This window comes from Nematolebias whitei, chromosome 2 (assembly GCF_014905685.2).
Source record: "Nematolebias whitei isolate Nwh7 chromosome 2, NemWhi1, whole genome shotgun sequence".
NCBI classification, from domain to species: domain Eukaryota; kingdom Metazoa; phylum Chordata; class Actinopteri; order Cyprinodontiformes; family Rivulidae; genus Nematolebias; species Nematolebias whitei.
In genome coordinates this window covers 31,456,029-31,467,450 of record NC_056499.1, presented here as the reverse complement: position 1 = coordinate 31,467,450, position 11,422 = coordinate 31,456,029, and the positions used below count along the sequence as shown (strand labels likewise).

The following is an 11,422-nucleotide window of genomic DNA, read 5'->3' as shown; positions in this document are numbered from 1 at the left end:
AAAGAGGGGGGGGGGGGGGCATGAACCAACTGGTTCATGGCTGAACAGTATAAACAGATTAATGTCCATAAATTGATTATAAATCAATTGAACTGATTGGTAACAATAATCATGAACTGATTAGTGACAATATAACCAAAATCACAGACACGACTTGTGACTGATAACAACATCTCACACTGTAATGCATGCAGACAGAAGTGAGCTTAAACAGAGTTCCATGAGAACAATAACATTCATTCTGTTAGAGCACTAAGGACAGAATGTGTCATGGAACGAGCCGTTACATCACGTAGGTAAAAGCGAATAAATGAGCAGGGTGTTGACCATGCAGCCGCAGTGCAGATGTCCTGCATTGACATACCATTATGCAGAGCAGTCGAAGATGCGATACCCCTGGTCGAGTGTGCTTAGAGGTTGACAGGAGGCTCTAAATCTGATGCTCTGTAGGCTTCAGAAAAGGCCTCACACAGCCAGTGTGACAAGCGCTGGATGGATAACGGCGACCTGTAGAAGCATCTCTATAATGCACAAACCATTGTTGAGTTGAAACGCATTGCAGCTGTGTGCGTTATGTAACACGTCAACGCCTGCACCGGGCAGAGAAGAAGAAAAGATGCTTCCTCTTCTGATCTGTGGGGGGGAAAAGACCCCTCCAACGATATCACTCTTGATTTAAAAGAGCTCGTGATGTTTTAGGCATAAAAGCTGGGTTGGTCTTAAATCAGCTGAGCTGCCCGTCAGCCTAATTCTAAGGCATGACGAAGCAACAGAGAGGGCAGATAAATACTTACCCTCTTAGCGGGTGTTAAAACCAGTAACAGGGCTGTTAAAAAAGACAAGAATTTAAATGAAACCTGATCCAGAGGCTCAATTGGAGCTTTGATCAGGGCTCGCAGGACCAGCGTTAAACCCACTGTGGAAAACAAGTGGGCGTGAAAACAGGCCTACATCTCTGTACACCTTTAGAAACCGCTTCATCAGCGGGTGATAAAAGCTGTTCTGTCTCCAAACCCTTTGTGGCAGGAAGAGATGGCTGCAATCGTACGTTAAAGCGTACTGAAAGCCAACTCCCTATCCATCAGCTGTTGTAGAAAAACAACACGCCGCTTAAAAGGCATGAGGTGGTCTCTAAACCTTCTCTGTGCACCAGCGCTGAAAAGCCGTCCCCTTGATGTGTACAGAACTGTGGTAGATGCAGCACGTGAATCTTGAATTGTGCACACTATCTCCTGAGGGAGACCCATCCTCTAAGTGGAACCGCTCAGCGGTCAGACCCACCGGTGTTGACCTATTTCTGGGTAACTCTTGGTCGCTCCTCCTGCCTGAAGGAGAGCATCCTTCCTCCATGACAGTTCCACGGCGACCCAACAACAGACGTTGCAGGCCTGGGAACCATAGTGCGTTCACACGCCGGGAGCCACCAAGGAGGGCTGTCAATCCCTCCTCTTGAACTCGGTTCATGGACCGTAAAAAACAGAGGAGGTGGGGGGGAAAGAAACGCGTAAAAAGCGTTTTGGGCCACCGACTGTGAGCAAATGCGTCCCCCCCCAGCGATGGATCGTCTCGCGGGCTCAGGGAAAACCGTAGTTGACATTGAGCGTTCTTCTCGCATCGCAAACAGGTCCACAGCTGCTTTGCCAACTTCTGCTGCGTCTGAAAAACATCAGATCCGGATGGAGGATCCGGTCCACGTAACGTGGGCCGCCCTTGGACGTCACATCAGAACACCGGATATGTAAACCGCTCTAATAAAAGCAGGTTTTGATGAACCCAACTCAGTAGCTTTCGCACAATGTGTAACATCTGGCTGAACGCACACCCTGATGGTTATGTATGCAGCAGTCATCATGATGTCTGTGTGAATCAACACGTGTTGATTCTGTAGCACAGGAGCAAGGTGTTGAATCACATTCAGTACTGTGCGACACTCCAAAACATTGATGTGGGCTGATGTGTAGTGGGGCCACAGCGCCCCTACTGCTTGAGATAGGTATGTCCCCCCCCCAGCCTGACAGCAACGTGTCCGTGAAGACTGACCCATGACGTGAGTCTGCTGAGGGGGACTCCCTCTGATAGAAAAACAAGGTGTTTCCCCAGAGTCGGAGGTCTGCTTCCACAGAGGAAAAGACAATGATCATCCGTCGTTGTTTTACTGGATCCACATGCGGACGTGCAAAAACACCTCTAGAGGCGTCTCATGTGATAAATGAGTTTTCATGGTGGTTGAATTTAATTCCACTCCAGAAAAACAAATGTCTGGGCCGGGAAAATCGAGCTTCCTTCCACTTATGGCGAAGCCCAGATTAACAGGTGTGATGTCAACACCTGATCCTGCATCAGCGCCTCCTGTCTGAAGTGACAGGATCCGCAGATCATCCAGGTAAAAACAAAAAACTCTCGTCTCTGTGTTTTAGGATGATCGGTATGCGTTCTCTGGATGCTAAACAACAGATCCAAGAACGGTCTCACCCCTCCGATCCGTGAGTAAAAACCCTCGTGTTTTCTCTCCCTTGGGGAACTCTGTAGATTACTTTTATCAGAAAACACTTGGATTTCTGCATTTAGGGAAGAGAATCAGTCTGATGATGATGACGGGACCGTTTATATAACTCCTCTGAATGGAGGGGTTCGGGTTGCAAACTGTAACTTGTACCATTTGCATAAACCCTGTCCATCCATCTGAAAAACGGCGAGCATGTTTTAGCCACTCTACGTAACGTTCGTGGATGAACGTGCGTTAATGATGCGTCATGTTTTGTACGGCTGTCAGCAGTCCGTCCCTCAACCGCCGTCATGCGTCGCGGGAATGTTTTCTGTGTGACCCCGGGCGAGACTTGAGCTGAAGGCGAAGCGTGTGACAGCTGATGACGCGGTGAGCTGCGCGTTTGACGTCGCTGTGCGAACGTTGAAAGGCGGAGGGCGTGACTTCATTTACACCGTGCTGTTGGAGTGAAGGCTGCTTAGCCCCGCGGGAGCACACGTTGTTCTCTGGAGGGACGCGCGCCGCTCTCGCTGGAGGGGCGCGCGCTAGAGGGAGGTGGGACTCATTACCGGATTCTTCGGCTGCTTCACGTTTAAGCTGCGGTGAGCTGCCGAAAGCTGAGAGAGAAGGACCCCCACCCGGACCAGCCTGCGGACCACATTCATACCGATGTGAGCTGGTTAGCGCCGGCAGCTGTGTGTGTGCGCCAGCATCAACGTAGCGCCGTTGGATGGAGGCTGTCCATCTTAGTGATCGACTCGTCATGTCAGAGCGGCGGTGAGTTAAAAACCTGTTTAAGGACACCGGCTCATGTGGAGGCTGTTCCATCCCACGAGTGCGAGTTGACACCGCTTGAGTGAGGATCGTGCAGTTCTAGTTGGTAATGAGTTATTTTCGCTTACCGTTGTGCCGTGATCGACTCGTCATGTCAGAGCGGCGGTGAGTTAAAAACCTGTTTAAGGACACCGGCTCATGTGGAGGCTGTTCTGTGATCGACTCGTCATGTCTTAGAGCGACGGTGAGTTAAAAAACCTTTATTTAAGGACACCGGCTCGTGTGTGGGGCTGTTTCATCCCACGGGTACGAGTTGACATCACTTGGGTGAAAAACGTGCAGCCCGGGATTATAACGAGTTATTTTCACTTACCATCGTGCCCTGTAAGCGATTAATAATGTCTTGGAGCGGCGGTGAGTTTAAAAAGCCTTATAAAGGACACCGGCTCTTATGTGTGCGGCCGCTGTGAGCTCATCCGGGCTTACAGACTGGCTAAAAAAACAGACACTTGATCATTAATGATGATTTATTTCAACTTTCGTGTCACTTTTACACACACCCTCCGGAGACCGTCATTTTGAGAGCTTTCTCTCTCATGAGCTCTGCGATTGTTTGCCCAGAGCGCTGTCTTGCAGGCGAACTCTGGGGAAACGCTGAGCTGCAGGCTGCCGGAGTGCAGAGGGCTGGATTCTGACGGGCGGGGCTGGTGGTGGAACTCAGCGAGAGCCGCGGCCGTGGAAAAGTCGAAGCTTGCTCGCGACGGTCCCTCCAGCGGGACAGGGTGGGCCGCGCGGCTTGATGAGGTGGTGCACAGCCTCTGGCACCTCCTCCGACTGTTTCACTTCGCCAGCATGGTTTGAAGCTGCTCTGAACAGCGCGTCCGCGATGTTTCATCAGGTCTTGTGCAGATTCTCCGGCAGCGAGGGGAGTAACGAAGCCAGGTGGGTCGTTGGGTCGTCGTCCTCCACGCTGCAGTCCTCGACAGGCAAACCGTGGGAGAGGCACACATGTTGAGCTGGCGTCAGCTGCCTGACAGAGGGAGTTCTTTGTCTCCAAGGCAGGTCTGCGGCCTTCAATCCCTTGGACATGCTATGTGCTAGCAGCGCGCGTTGTTGCTAACTGCGGCTGCCTGAAAAACACATTGGTGGGCTCGATTGGAGAGCGTGTTCGCCGTCTGGTTCGTGTTCCTCCGGAGGGACGGGACGCTGCTCCGGCCTGGGCAGCTTCGCTCCGGAAGCTTCCGCGAGGCTTGGCTCCAGGAGGGGTTACCGAGGAATAGCCCCGCTCGGTGAATCCCTCAACTCTGGTGATGGGAGCGGACTGGGGACCGACTCCTCTAATCTACCAGGAAAGAACCGTCTGCGGCCTCGCCCGTGGAACGTCCTGTTGGAACGTGAGGCCGTATGGATCAAGACGGTGAGCCACAGTGGAGCCCAGTGAAAAACAACCTTCCCGCCGATCATCCGAACTGGCGGGAAAAGGCGAGGGACGTAGAAAAAAGGGGTCCCTTCATGTCAGCCTCCTCCCGGGTTCCGCCGGGCAACCCCTGAGGGCGCCGTCGGCCGGGAGCGGTGTGATCGCCGATGCGAAACGAGGTGGGATGGGGTGAGCATTCACTCAGCCCCCCTCCACCTACACTACGCTACCCGGGAGGGAATGAGCAGCGGGGGCTGCAGCTGAGCGCGCCTTGCCCCGGAGGAACCATCCGGTTCGCCCCGAGGGTCGGCGATAAGAGGAAAAAACACAAGATGGCGTTGTCCAGCGTGTAGTGACCTGTCACTGGGAAATGTTCCACGACGCTTACCTTGGAATAAGACTGCTGTCATCTTCTCCTCGGGGAGGAGAACTCACCGGACGACCGGAGGTCGACTGCCGGGCCCAGCATCCTTCACAAGGTTGGTCATTTACACAACTTATCTTCTTTGTTCTTCTGACAGTGCTATATTAGCTCGCTGAAGAAAAAATGGGAGCCGATTTCCCGCTCTTAACGTAATTTATACGGACCGGGTAGGGCCCACACAGCAGGTGGGCGTGGACTAATTTTTTTTCAGTGCTTATGCTCTGCATAACGGGATAAACCCACTAAAGCGAAGGCCTTAAAGGGCGAAGCTTATATGACATAGAACACTCTGTTGTGAGACCTTTGCTGTGAATGTGTCTGAGTGGGAACAGCAGCAAAATTACCATTCTCTGTTGGTCTTCGCTTGTTCACATAAATCTTCTGTAAAGACAGAAAAGAAGAGAAAGTGTAAACAAAGTTCATTATATCTTATTGTTTTAATGACTGGACCGATCGATCCGGCTGTTTTTAAACCATCAAGTGTTTTTAATGATTAAAATTTTCACGTTATGCTGATTTCAGCCCATTAATGCCAGTTTAATATACAAAGTCCATTGTTCCTTACTGCAGGAGGTGTTCTCTCCTATGAAGTTGTAGCCGGTGACTGTCTGAGTGCTGACAACATCGTTTCGGATCATTCCGTTGGTGATGCCATACGCTGCTTCAGGCTCTTTAAAATCATCAGTCAGATCGGTGCAGCAGGAGTCAGGTGAACTTGAAGGCTTGCACAAAATGAAGTTCATGCCTCCCAGCTGTACAGTAAATAATATAAACCAAATATTGATAATGCTCTGTAACAATAAACTTAATTACGTATGTTACTTAATATTTTTTCACCTAAACTTATTTTAGCAAAACTCATTTGTGTTTCACTTTCGCAAATGATGCTCAAGTTGCAAAGTTAAAAAAAAAGAAATCACCTCAAAGAGAAACGTATGTCATGCTTCACATTCAAAAGCTAAAGGTTTACGACACAAACCAGCCATACTGCTCATTCAACATCTTTCTTTGATTCACCTGCAGCATCAGCTGGTCCAGCAGCGGCTCCCAGTGAACACAGAAGTGGATGTCCTCCTTTGAATCAAGTTTATATGTGTTAAGAGGAATTACGTCGACCCTTGTACACTGGGCAGTGATACTCCCTTGGATAGACAGAGAGCTCTCGTTGGCTGAAATGAAAAGCTTGTCACAGCCTGTGGAGAGCCTGACGTCCAGGCTCAGTGGGTTCTTGCCATGGCGCCAGGTACCGCAAAATTTCAGGAAAAGGTCATTTTCACACAAACCTGTTGAAAAAGGACACGTCTGACTTAATTAAAACTCAATAAAGCAATAACAAGACATTTCAGCACACTGTAGGACTGTGAATCAAATCTTTAATCTTTTTAATCAGAAGACGACTCTTGTTTGAAGCCACAGCAGCTTCCAAGATGGTGATCTGATAACCAAACAAACCTTTAGCAAACATGGTGGTAGCATAGTGAAATGACTAAAACAACACTGGTGGATACAGTAAAGAACGTAGCAGATGTGACTAGGCCAGTTGCAACTAACAAGAAAATGTGTAATCGTAATTGTTCATGGCTGAAACTAACATTAATGATTTATTTATAAATTGTATTTTTTTCATTATTACCAGGATATGTAACTAGAATTCAAATGTCTTTTTTTGGGCCTGATTTCTGCTGCAGAAGTATTTTAACAACAAATTGTCTTCTGGATTTGGGACATATTCCTTTAGCATTGAAATGATAGTAAAATGTGTCCTGCTGTTGATGTAAGGTCAATATGATCAACAAATGATGGTAAATAATAGGCAAGAAGGCAAGAAGCCACAGATGGCTTATGGTTTAAACCAGTATTCTCAAACTGGAGTCCCTGGACCCGTGGGGTTCCGTGAGCCAGTGTTTGGGGGTCTGCAAAAAATATATATATATATATTTTAACAAGCTCGTAGATGTTTAACAACCTGTTAAAATACACCAAAATGAAAGAAATTACATCTACTTTATCCAAAATTTTATGCCATCTAGTGTGCCAGGGGGAGCAGATGGTGGGGGTTAAGGGTCTTGCTCAAGTGGGTACTTCCCCTTTCCTACCCACATTTTGATGTTGTCAGTCCAGGGGGTTGAGCTAGCGACCTTCCCATCACAGACTCACCTTCTCTAATCTCTGTGCCACCGTTCCCTCTATTTTTATAGTCCATTAATTTTTATATAGTCAATATTTGTATTAAATTTGTGTGTGTGGGGAGGGGGGTGTCTTGTTTTATTGTTGATTTTAGATGTGCAGTTCTTTTTTGAAATGACAGGTTTAGTTATTTTTTTAAATTTTATTTTAAATGGCTAACAAAAGGCAAAGCTTGCAAACTAGCTTCTCGCTAGATACTGGTAAGTTATGCATAAAGCGATGGTAGCATTGTTTTTACATGAAACATTAATTGTTGTGCTGTCCTTATTCTAATGAATATAATTAAATAAAATCTGAAATTGCTGATTGCATGTGATAAATCCATGATTGTGACAGCTGTACTTATGTCAACTCACATCTGTTATTTCATTCTATTTAATTAAGCACCGTCATGATGAGCTAACAACTTTCCTGTTGAGGGAACCACCCCACACACTACTGAACTTCTGTGCATTTCATATGTGCTGTCACAATAATAATATTTTAAAACGTAATTACATTATAAGATTCTTTGTTTAGTCCAGGTGTAAGAAAAGTGATGGCTGGTGGCATAATGCAGACACAAGAGGAAGATGGTATTTTGTTGTTCCTTTATAGTCCTGGGCACAGAAAATGAGGATTGCTAAACTCGGGGGTTAAAGCGTTTTAATATGTTGAGTTTTAAATTTCTGATTGTGTGTTTGCAGTATGGTGAAGCTGCACACCAAAGCGATACAGCAGTGAATAGACAATGAAATCTAAAAGCTGTGGTTTCAGTGAGGTTGTCTTACCCGTTGAGAGGATGATGATGATGAAGAATGCGGTCTTCAGATAATCCGTCAGCCGGGCCTCCATTCTACCACCTGATAAGGAGAAGCAGAAAAAGTGAACTGCGATGGAAAAACAGGAACAAATTGTAATTTCTGCATGTGCAAAGAGAAGATCAACCTCGAAAATTGACACCAGCAGCTCACGAACCCAAAGGTTAAAAGAAACAGTGTACACTCACATATTACTATAAAAGGCAAATTTATTCACAATTCCAGCATACCTTTCAAACTGTCACTATGTGCAGACACACTTCCTGCATAACCACCAAAAATCCCCCAGAGGGCCCACATGTTTGACATAATAAAACATTTTTTTAATGATACTATTCTTATCCAGTTGCCTGGTTCGTTATCTGTACTTCCATACCAACGAATACAAATGAGTTCAGGCTCAAAATACACACAAGGACCCTTAAACGCTCTTATCAATGGAAACAGTCCTTTCCTTTAACGGTCATGCACACATGACCAGCAGCTCACACTGTCCATCACTTTTTAACAAGTTGAGTCTTCCTCCATACAGACAGTTTCAGTCAGTATTACTCAAACATTAAAGCAGGCATTTAAAAAGTATGTGCTTCAAAAACGCTGGTGAAGATTCTCAGTCATCCAGGACATGGTAAATTCAAAAAAGTTCAAAACAAAAACAACTGGACTTTATTTGTAACAGAAGACGCTTCGCTTCTCATCCGAGAAGCTTTCTCAATTCAAGTTCAAGTTATAAAGCTGAGATAAGATACATACGAACTGTACATATGCAGATGGACCTATCACACCTCACAGTAGGGGTTTGTTAAGGTCTTTGTTAATCTAATTCACAGAATTGCTGTGCTTCAAAGCATACAGTTGGGTTTCTAAAGTCACGACCAACTCACTTAAAGGATAAGGCAAGTTGTGTTTATCCAGCCATCTTGAAACACTGTACAAAAATAAAGGAAGTGTTTAATTACGACCCCCAAACTCAGATAAGCAAAAAGGATTAGAAGATTAACTATAAAGTAGGACTCCGGCTCTGTAAATGTGCTGTTTTTTGTTTTGTTTTTTTAATCAAAATGTGATTCAAGACCTCCATAAATCATGACCGTTTTCTCAAAACATGTCTCCCTTTAAACAGTGAGAAACAGTACAGCAAAAAAAATTACAACATGAAGGTTCCATAAAAAAACATGGCTTAATTACAATTGCTGAGAATGGTGTGAGTCACCAGACAGACGTGGAAATTAACTTCACACACGCAGACACTTCACATTTTCAGTTTCAACCAAAGATGTCAGTCCCAGACTACACAACACAGTCTACAAAGAGCCCAACTTGACAACACGCTTACCATCTTTAAAAACAAACAAACAAACAAAGAGTAACACTGGCACATTCATTCACAGGTGAATGATTTTAGCTGAAACAATGCCAACACTGCATCTGTGTGTGAGTGGGATTTCTGTACAGTGTGCGTGACTTTGAGCACCCGTAAAGAGATGCAGACACTGAATTGGAAGGAAACACAAACATACAGATCTCCTCAACATCACAAGACAGACAGGAACCAGTTGAACCACAGAGAGCAAAAACACGCAGACAGAAAGAAAAAGACAAAGTGACAGAGAACAAAAATATCAAACTGGAAAGTCTTGGAGGTTCAGACAGCCTGTTTATAGATATGCACACTGAGACGATCCAGATCTGTGAGAACTTAAGGCTAATACAGATACACAGGAACACAGACGTATACAAATATTAGATGATACAGCAAAAAATAAAAAGTGCAAGACATTTTAATATTTGCATGTCTGAACAGGTAAAGGCTGAAGAAACTCACATGACAAAGATCCAGTTTGGACTGAAACACTGTCAATAAAATAGTCGTGTTCTCAACTAGACTTTTTTTAATCAAATGAAGTGCTGGGAACCTACGGGACATTTCTTTGGACTTTATTAAAGTGCTTATTCTAAATTCTCAACTATTACTTCTATTTGTTTTTGTCAGTTTTAAATTACAGCAAAATGTCTACAGAGAGTCTTAAAAATATATTTTTCTATAATAGTATTAATGACGTATTAAATACAGAGAAAGAACATGCTTTTCTAAAGATTCTCCCAAATTATCTGTAGCCATTTGTTCCTTTGATACTATCTAACAATTTCCCTGCAAGAACTACCCATTTCAGTGCACAATACAAACTTTATCAAGCTAAGGATAAAGCTAGTGAAAACTATTAAAAACAGTTCCATTGTGTTTGGTTCTTGAGGAACAATGTAACAGCAAGCGTGCCAAAAAAAACAATAGGCTGCTGCATTACCATTTTTGAAAAACTCTGTATGTTTAAGAAACACTGATATAAAAAAGTAAATTATAAAAATGTTATTTTACATTTTAAATATTGTCATTGCTGGGGAAAAAAGTGTAAATGAAAAAGAAAACATTATTGTAAAATATGTAGTGTGGACAAGGTCCAAACTGCAGGATATGTTTAAATTTTGTCCCGTATGTTGTTACTGTTCCTTTGTCTCTTTATCAATTACAACATCTATCCCATGCTAGCTTGACATTAAAAGTAGATAAAGGGATTTGGCTGGAATAATATAAACCAGAGCTATTGAACTAAACTGCTCAGGGAGCCACAGTTACTGAAAGCCAGCAGCTCAGGGGCCGGACATCCAGCAATTAAAGTCATTATGTAAATAAACCAAGTATTACAATGATCTGTTACCTTTTACATTTGTTTCTTTTGTTGCATTGAATAATAACTGCAATAAACAGAACCAAAACCCATAATCAAAAAAATAATAATAATTTATGAACTCATTGGTGGGCCAAACAGAAGTCACCCGCGGGCCGAAAGTGGCCCGAGGTCCGCCAGTTGAATAGCCCTGATATAAACTACTTTGGAGCCTGATCTGTGTGTCAGTCTACAGTTTGAAGCAGCTAGAAAACTTTCAATTCAGGACTAAAGGAAAAAAAAAAGTGAATGTTTATATTTTAAATTTTTTATTAATCAGTGTTCAAGATTATTTAATATTCTCTATTTACAAAACATGATATAATTCAGGCTAATTCCTACCTCAGCTGAATAAACAGTTATGTGAAACTGCATTCCTAGTACTTTTCACAGTTTAACTGTGGTTTTCTCATTTCCCCTATTTAATATTTTGAGTGACACATTACATTGTGACTTTGTAGAAACTGAAACAGTGATAAACACACAGAGAAAGAGTTAGTAACTTCTACTCTTTTTAAGTGAAAATGTTAAATAAGACTGGTATATATATATATATAAGTGCGTAGATGAACGAAATCGGAAAAACCTCGGCCATGGACCCAACATTAA

General features: G+C 44.1%; 1 protein-coding gene across 1 annotated transcript in view; it reads right to left on the bottom strand.

Moving 5' to 3' along the window:
- adgrg1 (adhesion G protein-coupled receptor G1) overlaps positions 1-6,565 on the bottom strand; it is an 11,487-nt gene extending 4,922 nt beyond the window's left edge. The window contains exons 1-4 of the mRNA XM_037694196.1: positions 6,553-6,565; positions 6,118-6,383; positions 5,666-5,852; positions 5,445-5,481 (exon numbers count right to left, since the gene is read on the bottom strand). Coding sequence (XP_037550124.1) covers positions 5,445-5,481; positions 5,666-5,852; positions 6,118-6,383; positions 6,553-6,565 — 503 coding nt within the window. The remainder of the gene's footprint in view (positions 1-5,444; positions 5,482-5,665; positions 5,853-6,117; positions 6,384-6,552) is intronic.
- Between the last annotated feature and the right edge of the window lie 4,857 nt (positions 6,566-11,422).